The sequence below is a fragment of the Ahaetulla prasina genome, chromosome 16, assembly GCF_028640845.1.
Source record: "Ahaetulla prasina isolate Xishuangbanna chromosome 16, ASM2864084v1, whole genome shotgun sequence".
Classification (NCBI taxonomy): domain Eukaryota; kingdom Metazoa; phylum Chordata; class Lepidosauria; order Squamata; family Colubridae; genus Ahaetulla; species Ahaetulla prasina.
In genome coordinates, this window is record NC_080554.1 from 4,590,424 (window position 1) to 4,611,056 (window position 20,633).

Genomic DNA, 20,633 nt, shown 5'->3' on the forward strand with positions numbered 1-20,633 from the left:
GGAGGGGGTATTGTTGGCCCTCCGAAGCCGCTTCCTCGGGCGCCGGGAGAAGCGGACGCGGGAGGGTGAGGAGACCCCGACCCGCCACAAACGTGCCCCGTGGTGGTGGGGGGAGTGTAAAAGGGGTGGTCATCCGACTCGGGACTATTTTTTTCTTTTTTTCCCCAGCGGGGCGGGGCTGGGCGCGGAGGGATCCGCGCGCGGCGCCCGGAGGGTGGCAGGGCCAAGATGGCGGCGCCCTGTGGGTTAGAAGAGGCTTGAGCGGTAAACAGCCGAAGGGGCGGAGGAGAAGAAGGGCGAGGAAGGGGTGAGCTCCCGCGGCCGGGGAAGGGACCCCCTCCGCGCGGCGGGGAAAGCCAGGAGAAAGGCCCGGGAGGAGGCCGAGAAGCTCGGCTGGCGGGGGGCTGTGGGGCGGGGCGGCTGAGGGGAGGGGCTGCTCCTGTGGGGACTGAGGGACCCCCGCCCTGGGCTGAGGGGCGCTGCTTTGAGTCGGGGGGAGGACGACGGGACTGCTCGGCCGGGCTTTCTCCGCAGGGTCGTGGTGGGGAAGGGGCTCCCTTGCAGGAAAGGCCAAGCTGGGTCTCTCTTTTTTTCGGGGGGGGGAGGGGAAGAAAGGGGGGGAGTGGGGGGGGCTCCTTTTAGAATAGAATAGAACAGAATAGAATTCTTTATTGGCCAAGTGTGATTGGACACGCAAGGAATTTGACTTGGTGCAGATGCTCTCAAGTGTACATAAAATAATTAAAATTAATATCTGATTTATGGATTCATTGGGCTGGTCCAGTCCTCTTTCTGCCCCCCCTCCACGCCCCCGGCCACTCGGACCCTCTCATTGAACTCTGCCTATAATTCTATTAAGGTGAACGACGAGCGATCCGAGATAACGGCTTCTCATGTAAAATGTGTGTGTCTGTGTGACGATATAAGGCATTGCATTTATATTAGGTTCCTTAGGATATATATTATCGGGGGGGGGGTGTCACTCGTTACATTAAAAGAACTATATGCAGAATTGCTGGATGGGAGATATACATATGCATATATCATTCATATATTGGCCAATTTAAATAAGTTTTTTATTAGTATTTTAATTGTATGTATTGTGCATTTTACTTAAATAAATAAATAAATAAATAAATCGTTACATTAAAAGAACTATATGCAGAATTGCTGGATGGGAGATATACATATGCATATATCATTCATATATTGGCCATCGTTACATTAAAAGAACTGTATGCAGAATTGCTGGATGGGAGATATACCTATGCATATATCATTCGTATATTGGCCATCATTTGTGTTGTAAATGTTGTACCTTGATGAAAGTATCTTTTCTTTTATGTACACTGAGAACTTATGCACCAAAGACAAATTCCTTGTGTGTCCAATCACACTTGGCCAATAAAAAAATCTTCTATTCTATTCTATTCTATTCTATTCTATTCTATTCTATTCTATTCTATTCTATTCTATTCTATTCTATATATGAATATTTGCTCACATAAGAACAAAGCCAAAGCCTGAAGATGATGAGTGAGATCTCATCGAAACGTTGCCTAAATACTTCCAATCTTACACGGGAAAAGACCCGAACATACCAAAACCTGCATACACACACACACACACACACACACACATTTATATTATATACCTTATAAACATACAGGATCAGTAGTTACATTAATAGAATTATGTGCAGAGTTAATGAAAGGGGCTGAAGAATGCATGTAATCCAAGGGCCTGGATGGGTGGGGTTGGAGGGGGGGAAGGATTGGACCCCTTTTCGTAAACCAGCAATCGTGGTTGGCTTTCTCTTGAAGCCTGCTTTTAGAGAGAAAGAGACAAATCCTGAGTAGACGATTTGGGATGAGCTGGGTGAAAATGGGGAGGGGGCAAAGGTCAGGTTTGGGACACCGTGCCCCCCCCCAATGAATGGCAGTACAATTCCCCTTTGAAGGGTACCAAAGGGTATTTCTAGGACATCCTTGCTTTTAACTGGAAGGGGGAGGAGAGGTATGCAATCAAGGTTGGGCAGGAAGGAGGAGGGAAAAAAAAGGTGTTTGTTGGTTTTTATTGCATATAAAATATATATTTTTTTTAATGCAATACGTTCAAAATGGAGCTTTGTGGGTTTGTCTTTTGTGAAGCTCTGAGCTTCGGACTTGTCTGGGTCCCCACGCTGGTGTCCTCCAGCTATTGCAGAATAAGTAGGTAAAATGATTTGGGTGATGGTTGTGTTTTGTTTTTGGGTTTTTTTTTTTGCAGAATGCAGTAGGTGAGCTAAAGAGATCTGTGTGTCATTAAAAAGCCATAGCTAAATACAAACGGCCCTACTACTGTTGTTTCATTCATCTTTGTTGCAGTAACTGGCAGTGGGGGATGTTTGAAGGACTTAAAGATGGAACTCTTTAACCCTAAAACAGGACAGGGCCAGCTATGCTTCATAAATTAATTCCGCCCTTTGATTATATGCTATTTTTTCCCCCCTGGAAACTGGCTATCTAAATATTTTCTTCATCTAAACCTGGAGAGGTGTTGGTAGTCATACTTAAGCCACTTGAAAGTTCCAGTAATACGGTTTTTCCACCCTTTTTCTTACCAGCTATGGATGGATTTCTATCAGGATTCCTTTCATTTGGTGGCCTAATTGGTCCTTTCCAATTCTTGACTTCTTCCTGCCCCTTTGTTGTATGTCTGGTACTTACTTAAAAGGAAAGACGGATTGTTTTGCCTAAATAGAACTTCAGTTGATTAATTATAGAGCCCTTTTTTCTTTTCTTTTTAAAAGAAAAACACACACACCCTCTTTCTTTTGGAAAATAATCATGTTGGTGGATCCAGGAGGGATAGCTTCATGGAGGCTTTTTATTTTTTTTATTTTTTTTAAAAAAAGACTATTTTAATTTTCATTTGAATTCTTTCTTTGGCGCATGCTACTGCTTCTAGGTGAAATGGTCTAGTTATCTAAAATTTGTATCCATGTCTGATTTAGATGTGAGAGGAAAACTCATCTAAGCTAAGGCCTTGAGTTTACAAAGCTCTCTAAATTCTTAAGCTCCTGAAAAGTACTGACTCTCGTTTTTTTAATCCTAATTCCGTCAAAATTGTTCTTTTGAAATGGAATAATTTCCATTTATGTTATTCATTTGTCTTACATTATGTCTGACAACCAACCCAATCCTACGACCGGTCAGATCGTTTTAAGTGATGGACAATAATATTACTAATTTTAAAAGCCTTGACCTGTTTTTGCCATCTCTCTCTCTCTTTCTCTCTCTCCCTCCTTCCCCACCCCCTAACCAAGATTGCTATCCTTTTCCAGTCTTTGTGTGTATGCGAATTTAGCTGCTGGGTCCTTATGTGGTTTGTTGAACCATATTTTCCAGTTGTGTATAAAGCTTACAAAGAAAGATACTTCTGCTGTTTTTTGTTTGTTTGTTTAAAGCTAACTTTATAAATGCACTTTGCGCTAGCAACAGAGTAGCAAGTGACTGCATTTTTAAACTGTGTTTGCAAATTGGGAGAACAAAAAAAACAAACAAACAGACCTGGAAATAGATACTCTCAAATTATGTAATCAGCCAAAGAAAGTTTTTATTTAGAGTTCAAAACTTCTCTGTTGAGAAGTTGTGTGCTTTTTTTTTTTTTTTTTTTTAAAAAAACCACAAATTTGTTTGGGGAAACAAACAATTTCAGAACTTTTACTGACTTCTAAAAAGCTGAAGATTGCACAGAGGGAAGCGAGCAAGCTAGTTAGCTGGGAACCCCTTTCACACGTTCATTCAAAATAAATCGAATCGTATTTATTAGTTGGATGTTGGCTTCCCAGCTTCTCTTTGAAGTGCTGCAGGAGGAGGGATTTTAAGAGCTGTGCACATCTACGGTATTTACTTAGCCATCAGCAAGCATTTGCGACAGCACAGCTGGTCCACAACTTACAACAATGGAGCCCAGAATTCCTGTTGTTAAGCAAGACATTTGTTAAGTGAGCTTTGCTCCCCCCTCATTTTACGACCTCTCTTGCCTCAGCTGCTAAGTGAATCCATGCAGCTATGAATCTGGCTTCCCCATTGACTGGGCTTGTGAGAAGGTCACAAAAGGGGGGATCGATCACGTGATCATCATAAAGTATGAATCCAGTTGCCAAGCATCTGAATTTTTATCACGTGATCACTGCAAAGGCCACAACTCTGAAAAATGGTCCTATTTTTTTCCGTGCCGTTGCAACTCTGAACCGTTCGTAAGTCAAGGATTTACCCGTGCAGAGCACCTAAACCCTTATTTTAAAAATCCTTTACCTTGCTTGTTCTGACAGGTAGCAATTCTGAGGACATATGGTGCATACAAAATAATTACGATCAGGGAATTATGTGCATTTGCTGATCAATTGCCACAAAGAGAAATGTATTTCTTGACTTTTTTTTGCTGGAATTTGGCTAACTTTGGAGAACCCTATGGAATCCCAATCTGGGTTTTTCCTCACACCGATCAAAAGAATGCCAGTTTATGATAACTCTTTGTGATTATCTTTCTTTTTTTTTTCTTTAAATGCTCGCTTCTGTGGATTTTGTCTCTCCCCCCCCCCACCTTCCTTGTAGCCTTTCAAAGTTCTGAATTGTTGCCGCCTCTCGCTTTGTCTCGAGAAAACTTCCGAAGTCCAAAATTAAAACGAGAGCAATGGAAACCCAGTCCGTCGCTTTAAAACTGTGTTTCTAACCCTTGCTAACTTGCTGCGAACTTCCAGCTCCCAGAATTCCTTAGCTGACGTGGGAATTGGTCCCCGTGTCTTCAAGTTGCCTTATACACTGTAAGCCGCCCTGAGTCTTCGGAGAAGGGTGGGGTATAAATGTAAACAAAAAAAAAAAAAAAAGTTGCCCAGGTATAGAAACATTTTTTTTTTAAGAGCAGAGATTCTTACAAACCCCAACCCCCCCCAAGTTTTCTAGTTCCACAGCCAGCATGGCCGTTGAGTGAGGATTCTGGGAGTTGAAGTTTGAAATTGCCAATTGGAAACTCTTCTTTAGGGCAGTGCCAGCCTCTGGCTTGTTAAAGGCAAAGAATCAGGTGGAGCAGAAAGTCTAGAGCGTGCCAAGGAAGATGGTTGTAGGCATATTGGCACATTGGGTGCTGCGGTTGGTGACTCCCAATCACTTTGCGAAACAAATAATTCCCTCAACACTGTCAAACCATTCACTAAATCTGCACTACTGTTAATCTTCTCATCGTTCCCATCACCAATCTCTTTCCACTTATGACTGTATGACTGTAACCTTGTTGCTCATATCCTTATGATTTATATTTATATTGATTGTTTCCTGATTGCTTATTTGTACCCTATGACTATCATTAAGTGTTGTACCTTATGGTTCTTGATGGACGTATCTTGTCTTTTATGTACTTCAAGAGCATATGCACCAAGACAAATTCCTTGTGTATCCAATCACACCTGGCCAATAAAATATTCTATTCTATTCTAGTACAGAAAGTGCTGGTTCTTTATAGGTCTTTGCAATATCTTGTTTGCGCTCACTTTCTTGTTCTAAAGAAGAAATTCGAGCATATGAATACGGTTAAATTTGATCTTCCTCTATTCTTTGCTTGAGCTTTGCTGCAATTTAAAATATTGCAGATCGATTACATAGCTACGTTTTTTTTTCGCTAGCATGATTCTTTTTCAGTTGTCTGTCTGGTTATATAGATTGGCTGATTGGGATAAGACTGGGCCATGACAAAATTCGCTATAATGAAAGTGTTCTGTTATACTAAGCTTTTTAATTGAGCCTTTCCGATTATAGATAATCCTTGACTTATGACCACAATTAAGGCCAGAATTTCCACTGCTAAGCACTGCCACCATCATAAATATGAGCCAGTTGCCAAATTTTGGCAAACAGTCATAAGTGGGGGGGAAAACGGTCGTAGATCACTTCTTTCAGCGCCGTTCTCACTTTCAACGGTCACTAATTGAACCGTTGTAAGTCAAGGATTACCTGTACTTGGTCTCTGTTACAGAAGCATTTGACCGAAAGGCATAATTTGTATGTCACGAGGGTTTTGTTGTATAATTTAGAAGCGCAGTAGTAGTAGCACCTCACGTTTTATGTGTTCCTCTGGGGCAGGGGTCAGCAAACTGCAGCTCTGGAGCCCCATGTGCCTCTTTCATCGCTTTGCTGCAGCTCCCTGTCACTGGTCAGCTCCACAATTGATAGGGCTTTTGGTAGGGCAGGTAGAGGAAAAAGGACACCGTGCTAGGAGGAGACTCTATGGTGGGGGAACTGGACGTCCGGTCGGCTCCGGAATTGAACGGGGGCTTCCGGTTAGGATCTTTGTGGCTCTTTGAGTGTTTAAGATTGCCGACCCCTGCTCTGGGGGAAAAGGTTGGTGAATTGTCCCAGCAAAGATACTGGATATTCCTAACGATTTCTGAACAGTATTTTAAAATCAAAACATGCCCGTTTGTAAGAATCTGAAAATGAAAATCTTTTGAGAAATTCGTACTCGCTCACTGGGTTTTTCTCCTCTTCGTTTTTCTTTCTTTCTCCAGTTCTGTGATCATGAAAAAGCCAGACTGTCTTGTGGTGGAAAGGAAGAAACTACTTAGCAGCCTAGCAGGTACATTTCTAACCTCCGTACTTGACGCCTCAACTGAGGTTTTTCTGTCCAGGTTTGCAGATGAAAAGCAGGCAGGGTGTGGACTGTACCGGTTCAGGCTTACAACAGTTCGTTTAGTGACCGTTCAAAAATTGCACGGCATTAAAAAAAACAACAACAACACCTGACTTTAACGAAAGTTTTTCACGCAACCGTTGCCGCATCCCCCTGGTCAGCTGCTCAGAATTGGGACGCTTGGTAGCTGACTCGTACTTACGACGGTTGCAGTGTCACGGGGGTCTTGTGATTCCCCTTTTGCGACCACCTGACAAGCAAAGTCAGTTGGGAAGCCAGGCTTGCTTCACAATCTGTGTGACGAACTTAACCACCGCAATGATTTCGTTTAAAAAACTTACGGCGAGAAAAATCGTAAAACGGGGGGGCAAAACGCGACACAACAGAAATTTGGGGCTCAATTCCCGACTGTAAGCCAAGCACTGCTTGCATCGGATGGGGCTGCCTGGAATTCAGGACCAGCGGGCGATGGGGACGTTTTCCAAAAAATCTATATTTTTCTCTTCGCCTAGTTTGACAGGAGCACCCATGTAGAACTGGAAGCAACTGTGCCTTGCGTGAACACACGGTCATGCACGTTAGCGCCTAGCGTGAAGCAGGATGTCTCAACAAACAAATATTGGGGAGCTTCTCCCCATGTTGGATTCCCCAGTCCTAGCTGTCCTGGAAGAGATCATGGCCGTGTTTAGAGACAACCTTGCTTCAGGTGCGTTTTGGTGCCGGCGCTCTCTTGCCTTTTCTTCTGGGTGGCCTCAATCGCAAGCAGAAAATGTTGAGTTCTAGTCCCGCCTTAGCTCTGAAAGCCAGCTGGGTGATTTTGGGCCAATCACCAGGAGACAATGAGTTCTAGTCCCGCCTTAGCCATGAAAGCTGGTTCGGTAACTTTGGGCCAATCACCAGAAGACGGTGAGTTCTAGTCCCGCTTTAGGCATGAAAGTTGGCTGGGTAACTTTGGGCCAATCATCAAGAGGCGGTAAGTTCTAGTCCCACTTTAGGAATGAAAACCAGATGGGTGACTTTAGGCCAACCACCAGGAGACAATGAGTTCTAGTCCTGCCTTAGCCATGAAAGCTGGTTCGGTAACTTTGGGCCAATCACCAGAAGTCGGTGAGTTCTAGTCCCGCCTTAGGCATGAAAGTTGGCTGGGTAACTTTGGGCCAATCATCAGGAGGCGGTGAGTTCTAGTCCCACCTTAGGAATGAAAACCAGATGGGTGACTTTAGGCCAACCACCAGGAGACAATGAGTTCTAGTCCTGCCTTAGCCATGAAAGCTGGTTCGGTAACTTTGGGCCAATCACCAGAAGTCAGTGAGTTCTAGTCCCGCCTTAGGCATGAAAGTTGGCTGGGTAATTTTGGGCCAATCATCAGGAGGCGGTGAGTTCTAGTCCCACCTTAAGAATGAAAACCAGCTGGGTGACTTCAGGCCAATCACCGGGAGATGGTAAGTTCTAGTCCCGCCTTAGGCATGAAAGTTGGCTGGGTGACTTTGGGCCAATCACTCTTTTTCTCAGCACAACCCACCTCACAGAGGAGTTGTTGGGAAAATAACCGGGGGGGGGGAAGTTGTGTTGGATACGTTCTCTGCCTTATTTTTTAATAAATAAAAGTATTACAAGATGCCTATGCGGCTGCTGAAAGAACCAAGTCATTTTGTGCAAGTTGATTTTGTGTTTTTGTTCTGTCCGGATGGCGGATCGACACAGATCGTGGGCCCATGCTGGTGAATTCTTTGGTGGATTACTACTTAGAAACCAGCTCCCAACAAGCTTTGCACATCCTGACTGCTGTTCAAGAGCCACATGACAAGGTAAAACGAGGAGAATGATTTACATCCAGGCGATGGGAGCGCTAGTTCACAGACATAAGTTGGCAAGGAATAAGCCGTTCACATCCACAACAGCTTCCCCGTTTCCCGATCACATCTTGCGCCCCCTGTTTCTGTCTGTGGTCAACGCTTTTAATTCCTTCCCTTTTTTAAAATCTTGGATCAGCCTCCCAGAATACTCCCAATTAGCTGTCCCCAGAGGTGAATTTTAGCAACAGGTTCCTTGGTTGTGAGCTCTGTGCCTTCTTCTTCTTCTTCTTTTTTCTTTTTGGCTTTTTTTTTCTGCCTTTGAAACTTCTGAAATTATTGTTCAGAAAAAACTTTTTTCTGCCTCTGAAAGCCTCTGAAAAACTTTTTTCTGCCTCTGAAGCTCTGTTTGGAGGCTTTTTTTCTGAAGCTCTGTTTGGAGGCTTTTTTTCTGAAGCTCTGTTTGGAGGCTTTTTTTCTGAAGCTCTGTTTGGGGGCTTCTTTTCTGAAGCTCTGTTTGGAGGCTTTTTTCTGAAGCTCTGTTTGGAGGCTTCTTTTCTGAAGCTCTGTTTGGAGGCTTCTTTTCTGAAGCTCTGTTTGGAGGCTTTTTTCTGAAGCTCTGTTTGGGGGCTTCTTTTCTGAAGCTCTGTTTGGAGGCTTCTTTTCTGAAGCTCTGTTTGGGGGCTTCTTTTCTGAAGCTCTGTTTGGGGGCTTTTTTTCTGAAGCTCTGTTTGGGGACTTCTTTTCTGAAGGTCTGTTTGGAGGCTTTTTTTCTGAAGCTCTGGGGGCTTCTTTTTTGAAGCTCTGTTTGGAGGCTTCTTTTTTGAAGCTCTGTTTGGAGGCTTCTTTTCTGAAGCTCTGTTTGGAGGCTTTTTTCTGAAGCTCTGTTTGGAGGCTTCTTTTCTGAAGCTCTGTTTGGAGGCTTCTTTTCTGAAGCTCTGTTTGGAGGCTTCTTTTCTGAAGCTCTGTTTGGAGGCTTTTTTCTGAAGCTCTGTTTGGAGGCTTCTTTTCTGAAGCTCTGTTTGGAGGCTTCTTTTCTGAAGCTCTGTTTGGAGGCTTCTTTTCTGAAGCTCTGTTTGGGGGCTTCTTTTCTGAAGCTTCGTTTCTGATGCTTTTTTCAGCCTCTGAAACCTCCTTTTGAGAAGCTGGGCGGGGCTATATTCGGAGTATAAGGCATGCCCAGATTTTCACCCTCATTTTGGGGGGAAAACGGTGTGTCTTGTACTCTGAAAAATAGGGTAAACGCTTCCTTGGGGTATTGTCATAGGTAAGTGTGTACAGGGATATAGGTAACCCTTGACTTAGACAACAAAGTGCTCAACGCTTTTAATTCCCTTTTTAAAAAATCTTTCCCCCAGCACCTTCTCGATAAAATCAACGAATACATGAGCAAGCCCGCTACCCGTCTCGCCACTCTTTCGCTACTTGGCCACGTGATTAGATGTCAGCCCTCCTGGAAACATAAGTTCCCTCAAGCCCCCGTTCTCCTTTCCCTCCTGAAGTGTCTGAAGGTAAGGCCTTGATGCCGTTATAAACCTCATTTATTATGTTTGGCTGACGGGGACAGAGGGAAGTTCTGACATTCTGCTGTTTTCCACGCCAACCCTAACCCTAACCCTCACCCTAACCCTAACCCTAACCATCTCGCGTGTGCATTTTGGTAATCATGGGCATGATTTATTGATCACCAAGTTCAATGTTGACTCTTAGTGGACACGTAGCTAGCTTTTCTAGACAGCCCTGCTGGTGCAGTGGTTAGAACGCAGCCTTGCAGGCTATTTCTGCCCCCTTGTCAGGAGTTCAATCTCGACTAGCTCAAGGTTGATTCAGCCTTCCGTCCTTCCGAGGTGGGTAAAATGAGGACCCAGATTGTTGGGGGCAAGAGGCGGACTCTGTAAACTGCTTAGAGAGCGCTGTAAAAGCACTGTGAAGCGGCACATAAGTCTAAGGGCTATTGCGATGGATGGATGGATGATTGAGGGGGAAAAAAGAGAAAGGATGGATGGATAAAATAGAGACAGAAGATAGATAGATAGATAGATAGATAGATAGATAGATAGATAGATAGATAGATAGATAGATAGATAGACAGACAGACAGACAGACAGACAGACAGACAGACAGACAGTCCATCCATGGTGGCCTGCAGTTGCTTGCTAATTCTGCCGACTGCCAGGAGTTCAATCCTGACCGGCTCAAGGTTGATTCAGCCTTCCATCCTTCCGAGGTGGGTAAAATGAGGACCCAGATTGTTGGGGGCCAGAGGCTGATTCTGTAAACTGCTTAGAGAAGGCAGTAAAGCACCGTGAAGCGGTATACACGTCTAAGGGCTATTGCTCTTTTTTTTTGAGGATCTGTCCTCCATCTTCAGATCTTCCAAGAATGCTGTTTGCTGTTGAGTTCCTCGACTTGGTTACTGCCTGCCCTCCTTTTTCCCCTCCACTTTTCCCAAGGTTACATCTATTCAAAATGCACCATTACGTTTCTAAAGTAGCTTATTCCAAACTCATCCTTCCTTGCTCATCCTTGATGTAAGGTAAAGGTAAAGGTGTCCCCTCGCACATACGTGCTAGTCGTTCCTGACTCTAGGGGGCGGTGCTCATCTCCATTTCAAAGCCGAAGAGCCAGCGCTGTCCGAAGACGTCTCCATGGTCATGTGGCCGGCATGACTCAACGCCAAAGGCGCACGGAACGCTGTTCCCTTCCCACCAAAGGTGGTCCCTATTTTTTCTACTTGCATTTTTTACCTGCTTTCCAACTGCTAGGTTGGCAGAAGCTGGGGCAAGGAACGGGAGCTCACCCCGTTACACGGCAGCACTAGGGATTCGAACCGCTGAGCTGCTGACCTTTCGATCAACAAGCTCAGCGTTCTAGCCCCTTGAGCCACCGCGTCCCTATACATCCTTGATGTATCAGCTGCCTATTCATTCCAGACCTTGAAGTGTTTTTTTTGTAACGCTTTCCAAAAAAAAAAAAAAAAACCTGGCTGTTGAAGGAAGGTTGAGATGGGAAATTCAGATACTCCAGCCAGGTATTATCAATCAGCGGACTGTCGTCTTCTCCAGAGACAGCCCAGCTCTCAAAAATAAATCAATCAATCAATCAATCAATCAATCAATCAATCTTGTTTTCCCTTTTATGGCAGACTGACACGGACGTTGTGGTCCTCACCACAGGGGTGCTGGTGTTGATCACGCTGCTACCCATGATCCCTCAGTCTGGGAAGCAGCATCTCCACGACTTTTTTGGCATCTTCGGCCGCCTTTCATCTTGGTACTTAAAGAACCCAGGTGAGATATTCAGGTGGTCCCTCTGGTTTTAGATAGAATGCTGGCCCATCACCCGTCCATCTCCGACTGAATATCATTACTGTATTTTTTTTTCGGAGTATAAGATGCACCATAGTTTTTGGGGAGGAAAATAATAATAATAAAAAAAAGCTGATTGGTGGGTGGATGGGCTTCCCCGAATACCCCCAAATCGGCTGTTCCCAGAGGTGAATTTTAGCAACAGGTTCCTTGGTTGGGAGCTCTGTGCCTTGCTTTTTTTTTTCTGCTTCTGAAACTCTGTTTCAGAAAAAAAAAATCTGTCCCTGAAAGCCTCCGAAACAGCTTCAGAAAAAAAAGCCTCCGAAACAGCTTTAGAAAAAAAGCCTCTGAAACAGCTTCAGAAAAAAAGCCTCTGAAGCTCTGTTTGAGGGCTTCTTTTCTGAAGCTCTGTTTGGAGGCTTTTTTTCTGAAGCTGTTTGGGGGCTTCTTTTCTGAAGCTCTGTTCGGAGGCTTTTTTTCTGAAGCTGTTTGGGGGCTTCTTTTCTGAAGCTCTGTTCGGAGGCTTTTTTTCTGAAGCTGTTTGGGGGCTTCTTTTCTGAAGCTCTGTTTGGAGGCTTTTTTCTGAAGCTGTTTGGGGGCTTCTTTTTTGAAGTTTCTTTTCTGAAGCTTCTTTTCTGATGCTTTTTTCAGCTGTGAAACCTCCGTTTGAGAAGCTGGGCTACATTCGGAGTATAAGACGCACCCAGATTTTCACCCTCTTTTTTGGGGGGGGGGGAAAGAGGCATCTTATACTCCGAAAAATACGGTAAATGCTTCCTTGGGGTATTGTCATAGGTAAGGCGTGTACAGGTATAGGTAACCCTTGACTTTAACAAACACAATTAAGCTCAATGTTACTGTTGCTAAGTGAGACAATTGTTAAGTGAACTTTGCCCCATTTTACGATCTTTCTTGCCACGGTCGTTAAGTTAATAACATGGTTGTTAAGTGAATCCAGCTTCCCCGTTGACTTTGTCAAAGGGAATCACAAGACACACCCCCTCCTGGGACACCACAACCGTCATAAATATGAGTCAGTCGCCAAGGGTATGGATTTTGATCACGGGTGACCACGGGGACGCTGAACAGATTTCACTTAACAATTCTGGCAAAGAAGGATCTTAAAATTGAGCAAAAACTCGACTATCTCGCTTCGCGCCAGAAATTTTGGGCTCCGTTGCGGTCGTAAGTCAAAGACTCCATGCATTTTTTAGCCTCTTTGGCCTGTTCATGGAGAGTTTCTGTGGAGTTTCATCAGTGGGCTTCCTCCTACAATCCCGATGTACGTATAGAGCCATACTTCGAGGTCATGGCTCTATAGGTGCATTGGGATTGTAGCTTCTCTTAAGTCCCGTTGGTTGAGGTTCTGTTCCATGGGAGGAAGCTGAAGTAGCATCTTCTCTGGGGGTCATAATCTCTACCTTGCTGTAGACAATTTTGGAGGCCCTCCCTCAAATTTCATTTTGAGCAAGGGGGGGTCGTTTTCCTCCCCTTGCTGTTTTCAGAATTGGGCATTGGAGAGGGCGATCGCGAAAGAGAACCGGGGTGTGTGTGTGTGGGGACGGGGACCCAGGTGTGTAGAATTTGCGCAAGAGGTGACGGGCTGGTACGTTTTATGTTGGCTTTCTCCCCAGGCCACGTAGCCGAGATCTACCTGGTCCACCTCCACGCTAGCGTGTACGCCCTCTTCCACCGCCTTTATGGAATGTACCCGTGCAATTTTGTCTCCTTTCTGCGGTCCCACTACAGTATGAAGGAAAACCTGGAGACCTTTGAAGAGGTGGTCAAGGTAAGCAAAAAGATGGCAGGACCATGCAAGTTGATGGTCTTCACTGTTGGAAGTATCTCTTACAGCTTGGAGATGGTTTGAAGCCTTCTAGCTAGCTTAAGATGAGAACCTGTCTTAAAAGTGGCTAGGAGAGAGCAGAGCGGAGGTCCACCCCATCCATTGGATTAAATAAATTTAAGGAAAAACTTGAGATGTTTCCTGCAGAAGATCTAAAGTGGAACAGACAAGGACTCCCTTTCAGAATAGAATAGAATAGAATAGAATAGAATAGAATAGAATAGAATAGAATAGAATAGAATAGAATAGAATAGAATAGAATAGAATAGAATAGAATAGAATAGAATAGAATAGAATAGAAATTTTATTGGCCAAGTGTGATTGGACACATAAGGAATGTGTGCATATGCTCTCATTGTACGTAAAAGAAAAGATACGTTCTACAAGAATTCTAAGGTACAACAACACTTGATAGTCATAGGGAAACAGTCAATATAAATCATAAGGATACAAGCAACAGAGTTACAGTCATAAGTAGAAGGAGATGGGTGATAGGAACGATGAGAAGATTAATAGTAATGCAGACTTAGTGAATAGTTTGACAATATTGAAGGAATTATTTGTTTAGCAGAGTTGATGGCGTTTGGGAAAAACTGTTCTTGTGTCTAGTTGTTCTGGTGTGCAGTGCTCTGTAGTGTCGTTTTGAGGGTAGGAGTTGAAACAGTTTATGTCCAGGATGCGAGGGGTCTGTAGATATTTTCACAGCCCTCTTTTTGACTCCTGCAGTATACAGGTCCTCAATGGAAGGCAGGTTGGTAGTAAATGTTTTTTCTGCAGAATCGATCAGCTGAAGCACTAAAAAAGAGAAGAGATGATAGGTAAAAAAATTGCCCTTTAAATATTTAAAGTAGCCTATTATAAGCTAGAGAGGCAGAAATAAAATTAGGGGAAATATTAAAACATAAATTGGTTTTGGAGTGAATAAAAATAATAGAAGTTTACAGATGTTAGGTATTTTTTTATGTGTATTTAAAAATGTAACGGGACTATATAAATCTGAATAATGTGATAGAGATAATGTGAATTGGATCAACATGAATGATATCTAGTTAAATTTGTTCATACTGTTATTGTGAATTGGATTAATATGAAAAAATGGATAAAAATTGAAGTATTAAAGAGATGTATAAATAATATAACGAGGATTATATAAATTTGATAAACGTGATAGAGATTATTAACGAGGTTAGCGTGAATTGGATCAACATAAATGAAACTTAGTTAAATTTGTTCATATATAATAGAGAAATGTTTAGATAGAACAAGAAAGATATAGATGAAAGTAGAGACAAAGATGAGGAGCTTGATGTTTGAACAATATAATGAGGATTACTTAAATTTAAGAAATGTGATAGAGATTACTAATATTGTTATTGTGAATTGGATTAATATGAATGATACCCAGAACCAACTCTGTTCACACACAATATAAATGTATGTGTGTGTACGTGTGTACACATACACACACACACACACACCGGATCACCTCTTGAATATTGGGAAGGAGCGTTATTCCTTGGGTTGGATTGTCCAATCCAGAACGAAACGGTCTATCAAGCCAAAACGTTGGCCTTCTCCTTGTCTCGTGATGCTGAGCTGAGCGCTTGCCTTGGTCCCCGTTACGAGACCTCTTTGCTGCCCTTTCAGCCAATGATGGGCCACGTCCGTATCCATCCGGAGCTGGTGACCGGTTCCAAGGATCATGAGCTGGACCCTCGGAGGTATGTACGCTCCTCTCTCTGTTAACGGAAGGTTGGGAATCCATGTCCTTGTTGTATTGCGCCCCCTGAGCCGGGCCCCCTGCCGGAAAGTGACTCGGAAAGTGAGGGGGAAGGGCCGTCAGGACTTACCTCAGGAGCACCGGCTTCCCTGGCTCAGCTCCAGGAGCCAGAGGCAGGCCAGGTGGAGGAGATAACGAGGCCTCCGTCTCCTGACTCTTCCCCCCCAGGCCACGCCTCCAGACCCGGCTGATGGCAATCAAGCCTGGCTGGACCCTAGGTTTCGTAGGCAGGAGAGGCGGGAACAACAGAAGCAGGGGTGGGGCAGGCCTAGGAAGTGCTGAGTCATGGAGCCACACCCCACAGGATATAAAGGCAGCGAGAGCTGCTGTGCCTCTTCGTAGCAGGCAAATTAACTGCTTAACTAAGAGCTAAAGTACTGTTTGACTCATCGGCGTCGAGGAAGATAACAGAGTCACTGGGCAGTCACTCGCTATTTTGCTGCCAGAGCTGATTAGTGCCGCCTAATTAAGCCATCGCTCGGATGGAGGCGAGGGGGGGACAGAACAGTCCTGGTAATCGTTTGGATTACGGGAACTTTTTCCCTTCAAAATCTGAAGCGGCAAAGCCTTTAGAGCAGCTGCGAAAACCCGACAGGTGCTTGTGCCTCCAATAGGTGGAAGAGGCTAGAAACGCACGACGTGGTGATTGAATGTGCCAAAATCTCCCTGGATCCAGCAGAAGGATCCTATGAAGACGGCTACTGCCCGGCCTCCCTGCAATCCTGCGCGCACCTATCGCTTCGCCCCGCTGACCCCGACGCCAGCCCTTTCCTTATTTCCCACAGTAGTCTGGGTAAGACGCTTTAATCCTCCCAAATGGAGGAGGAGGAGGAGGAAGAGTAGTACTGTGGGGTCCTTGGTGCTCTCTGAGCTTGGTGGTTTTCTTGCAGATGTTTCATGACCCAACTGTGGAACATCTTCAGTGCTAGAAGGGAGGAGGAGGAGTACTGTGGGGTCCTTGGTGCTCTCTGAGCTTGGTGGTTTTCTTGCAGATGTTTCGTTACACAATTTAGGTCACGTCAGTTCTAGAAGGGAGAGGAGTGGGGTGGAGGTTGTGGAGTGGAGGAGGAGAAGAAGAAGTGGGGAGAAGAGGAGGAGGAGGACAACGACTGTGGGGTCCTTGGTGTGTGTGAGCTTGGTGGTTTTCTTTTAGACGTTTCATTACTCAACTAGGTAACATCATCAGTGCTAGAAGGAAGTAGGGTATGGGGGAGGAGGAGGAGGGGGAAGAATAGGAGAAGGGGGAGGAAGAGGAGGAGGAGGAGGAGGAGGAGGAAGACTGTGAAGTCCTTGGTGCTCTCTGAGCTTGGTTGTTTTCTTGAAAATGTTTCGTTACCCAAATAGGTAACAGCATCAGTGCTAGAAGAAAGTAGGATAAGGAGGAGGAGGAGGAGTACTGTGGGTCCTTGGTGCTCTCTGAGCTTGGTGGTTTTCTTGCAGATGTTTCGTTACACAATTTAGGTCACGTCAGTTCTAGAAGGGAGAGGAGTGGGGTGGAGGTTGTGGAGTGGAGGAGGAGAAGAAGAAGTGGGGAGAAGAGGAGGAGGAGGACAACGACTGTGGGGTCCTTGGCGTGTATGAGCTTGGTGGTTTTCTTTTAGATGTTTCATTACCCAACTAGGTAACATCATCAGTGCTAGAAGGAAGTAGGGTATGGGGGAGGAGGAGGAGGGGGAAGAATAGGAGAAGGGGGAGGAAGAGGAGGAGGAGGAGGAGGAAGACTGTGAAGTCCTTGGTGCTCTCTGAGCTTGGTTGTTTTCTTGAAAATGTTTCGTTACCCAAATAGGTAACAGCATCAGTGCTAGAAGAAAGTAGGATAAGGGGGAGGAGGAGGAGGAGGAGTACTGTGGGTCCTTGGTGCTCTCTGAGCTTGGTGGTTTTCTTGCAGATGTTTCGTTACACAATTTAGGTCACGTCAGTTCTAGAAGGGAGAGGAGTGGGGTGGAGGTTGTGGAGTGGAGGAGGAGAAGAAATGGGGAGAAGAGGAGGAGGAGGACAACGACTGTGGGGTCCTTGGCGTGTGTGAGCTTGGCGGTTTTCTTTTAGATGTTTCATTACCCAACTAGGTAACATCATCAGTGCTAGAAGGGAGTGGGGTGGAGAGAGTGGAGGAGAAGAAAAGAGGAGGACCTGGGGGTCCTTAGTGCTCTCTGAGCTTGGTGGTTTTCTTGCCGACGTTTCATTAACCCAACTAGATAACATCATCAGTGCCAGCAAGTGTGGGGTTTGCTTCCTGTTAGGTGAGAGAGAGAGAGAGACTTTTCTTCTTCGTAGTTCCTTGCTGGGGATGTTGTTTTCTGCTTGATGGTTTCTCTGGTGCAAAGCCCTACTTACCTGTATTTAACAAGCGAGCAAACCCCACGCTCACCAGCACTGATGATGTTCCCTAGCTGGGTCATGAAACATCTGCAAGGAAACCACCAAGCTCAGAGAGCACCAAAGACCCCACCGTTCAACCCTGTGCTCCAAATCCATCACTTCTGTTAAAATATTTCTTGCATTGGGCCAACTACTCTGTCAATGATGCTGAAAAAAATGAGTTGCAACCGGTCAGCTGTTGTTGTGTTCCTGCGGTCACATGACCCCTATTTGCAACCCTCCCTGGGGGCTTCTAGCCAGCAAAATCGATGGGGGAAAACTGGATTAACCTAACAGCCTGTCTTTTCTTTCCTGTCCTTTTAACGGTAGGAGCCGCGACGTCTACCCCTTACTCTGCTTCTCGGCTGGTCCTCTCCCAGATACCAGGGCAGCTACCTCACATCCTGAACCCCCAGTCCTCAAGCTTGTCCACTGAGCCTCAGCAGGTAACGGGGGTGGGGTTTATAGTCTCGGAGGCACAGAGTTGAAATCTTTCCTTTGGGCGGGTCCCCCGCAGGTGGTCTGCGGGAGCCAGTTTGAAAAGTGGGCTGTTCGGACTACTTTAAACCTGCCGCCTTTGCGTGGCCGTTTCAAGAAGAGGCTGGCCAGCCGTTGGTCTAAAGCAATCTAGGGCAGGGGTCTCCAACCTTGGCAACTTTAAGACTTCTTGTTGTGGGTCCAGAAAAAAAGCCCCCAAACAGAACTTCAAAAAAAAAGCCCCCAAACAGAAAAAAAGCCCCCAAACAGAAAAAAAGCCCCCAAACAGAGCTTCAGAAAAAAAGCCTCCAAACAGAGCTTCAAAAAAAAAAGCCCCCAAACAGAGCTTCAGAAAAAAAGCCTCCAAACAGAGCTTCAAAAAAAAAAGCCCCCAAACAGAGCTTCAGAGGCTTTTTTTTCCTGAAGCTGTTTCAGAAATTTCAGAGGCAGGGAAAAAAAGCAAAAAAAAAAAAAGCAAGGCACAGAATTCACAACCAAGGAACCTATTGCTAAAATTCACCTCTGGGAACAGCTGATTGGGGGTATTCCAGGAGGCCGATCCACCTGCCAATCAGCTTTTTTTCTTATTTTCCTCCCCAAAAACTAAGGCGCGTCTTATACTCCGGTGCGTCTTATACTCCGAAAAATACGGTAATAGAATTAATAGCATCGTCAAGTGTCGGACAGGACTGAATGGATAACATCCATCATGACATGGGGGGGGGGGGCTCTCCAGCATTGGGATTACAGAAGTTGTAGGCAGATTAATAACGTGGGTGGATTTCCACAGCTGGATTATTATTTTTTTTCTCTCTCTCTCCCTCCCTCCATGGTGAACCTCGGACAAGGAAGCATATGGAGGGAAGCTCCGATTGCTACAAAAAGCCATTCTCCCCCCCTCCCCCATCATCCTCTGGAGTAACTCATTTATTTTTCAGGCGCCTTTCTGGAGCCCCTCTGCCGTTTGTGGCATGACCACCCCTCCAACATCTCCTGGCCTTGTTCTGGAGCCTTTGCAGACTTCTTCCCAGCCTTACACCAAGTTCTTCAGCACAGCCGGTACGACATTATTCCTCTTTTCCCAATTGCAGGAAGACATGAAATCTTGGATTTGTCAGGGCCCCTGTTCAGCCACTACGTTACCCCTCTGATATACCGGGACTGGGTGCGGGACGCCAGGCAGGGAAGGGTGCTTAAGAAGCTGAAGCTGAGTACAGCATCTAACTTACAACACTTCTGTTGTGTCTGCGCCCCCCGAGCCGGGCCCCCTGACAGAAAGCGACTTGGAAAGTGAGGGGGAAGGGCCATCAGGACTTACCTCGGGAGCACCGGCTTCCCTGGCTCAGCTCCAGGAGCCAGAAACAGGCCAGGTGGAAGAGATAATGAGGCCTCCGTCCCCTGACTCTTCCCCCCTCCAGGCCACGCCTCCAGACCCAGCTGATGGCAATCAGGCCTGGCTGGACCCTAGGTTTCGTAGGCAGGAAAGGCGGGAACAACAAAAGCAGGGGTGGGGCAGGCCTAGGAAGTGCTGAGTCATGGAGCCACACCCCACAGGATATAAAAGCAGCAAGGGCTGCTATACCTCTTTGTAGCAAGCACATCAACTGCTTAACTAGAGCTGAAGTACTATTTGTTCCTGGTTGACTCATCAAGAGAGATAACAGAGTCACTGGGCAGTCACTCACTAGTTTGCTGCCAGAGCTGATAGTGCCGGCTAATTAAGTCAACGCTCGGACCGAGGCGAGGGGGACAGAACAATTTCATTTAGTGACCATTCAAAGTTACCACTTTACCGAGAAAAAGCGACTTACGTTTTTCAGACTTAACAACCATTGCAGCATTCCCCCAGGGTCAAACCCGTCTTCTTTTTCTGCGTTTCAGACGATTTGGTTCCGAGTTCAGTTCCTGCTACGACCTCTGCACCTTCGAAGAAGGTAAAGGGGACCGTTCCTAGCAGGGGCTCCGCTCCGTCTTTGTCCTACGGGTAGAAGAATGTGTGGAACAAACTTGGGTTGGTTTATTTGGGCTAACGAGACAATTTTTGATGATACTAGACGGGCTGTTGCCGATTTTGCTTCATGCTTCGCCTTTGGGATAAGGAATCCAGGTTGAATTTGCGCCATTCCGTGGGGCGTATTTTGAGGTTTTTTTAATTTTTATTTTTCCAACGATGAGCCAGACGATTGTCCCACATTATTTTGTCTTGGAAATTACAGTGTCTCCTCAACTTAATAACCCTTCGTTTAGTGACTGTTGAAAATTACAACAGCACTGAAAAGAGTGATCCTCACCGGTTCCCACACTTAACGACCGCTGCATCACTCGTATTTACGACGGTTGCAGTGTCCCCGGGTCGCCACGTGATCTCCTTGGGCGACCTTCTGACGAGGCCAAGTCAATGG

General features: G+C 45.5%; 1 protein-coding gene across 2 annotated transcripts in view; it reads left to right on the forward strand.

Annotated features, from left to right (window-relative positions):
* Positions 1-203: 203 nt before the first annotated feature.
* TSC1 (TSC complex subunit 1) overlaps positions 204-20,633 on the forward strand; it is a 44,730-nt gene continuing 24,300 nt past the window's right edge. Inside the window, exons 1-12 of one of the 2 annotated variants that reach the window (XM_058159241.1) lie at positions 237-307; positions 6,548-6,615; positions 7,182-7,375; positions 8,374-8,477; positions 9,821-9,973; positions 11,608-11,752; positions 13,405-13,559; positions 15,264-15,337; positions 16,011-16,189; positions 18,085-18,200; positions 19,170-19,290; positions 20,113-20,165. In XM_058159241.1, the coding sequence (XP_058015224.1) occupies positions 7,270-7,375; positions 8,374-8,477; positions 9,821-9,973; positions 11,608-11,752; positions 13,405-13,559; positions 15,264-15,337; positions 16,011-16,189; positions 18,085-18,200; positions 19,170-19,290; positions 20,113-20,165 (1,206 nt within the window). In that variant the 5' untranslated portion in view covers positions 237-307; positions 6,548-6,615; positions 7,182-7,269. Of the gene's footprint in view, positions 308-6,547; positions 6,616-7,181; positions 7,376-8,373; positions 8,478-9,820; positions 9,974-11,607; positions 11,753-13,404; positions 13,560-15,263; positions 15,338-16,010; positions 16,190-18,084; positions 18,201-19,169; positions 19,291-20,112; positions 20,166-20,633 lie in introns of both variants that reach the window. The other variant, XM_058159242.1, reaches the window with a different exon arrangement.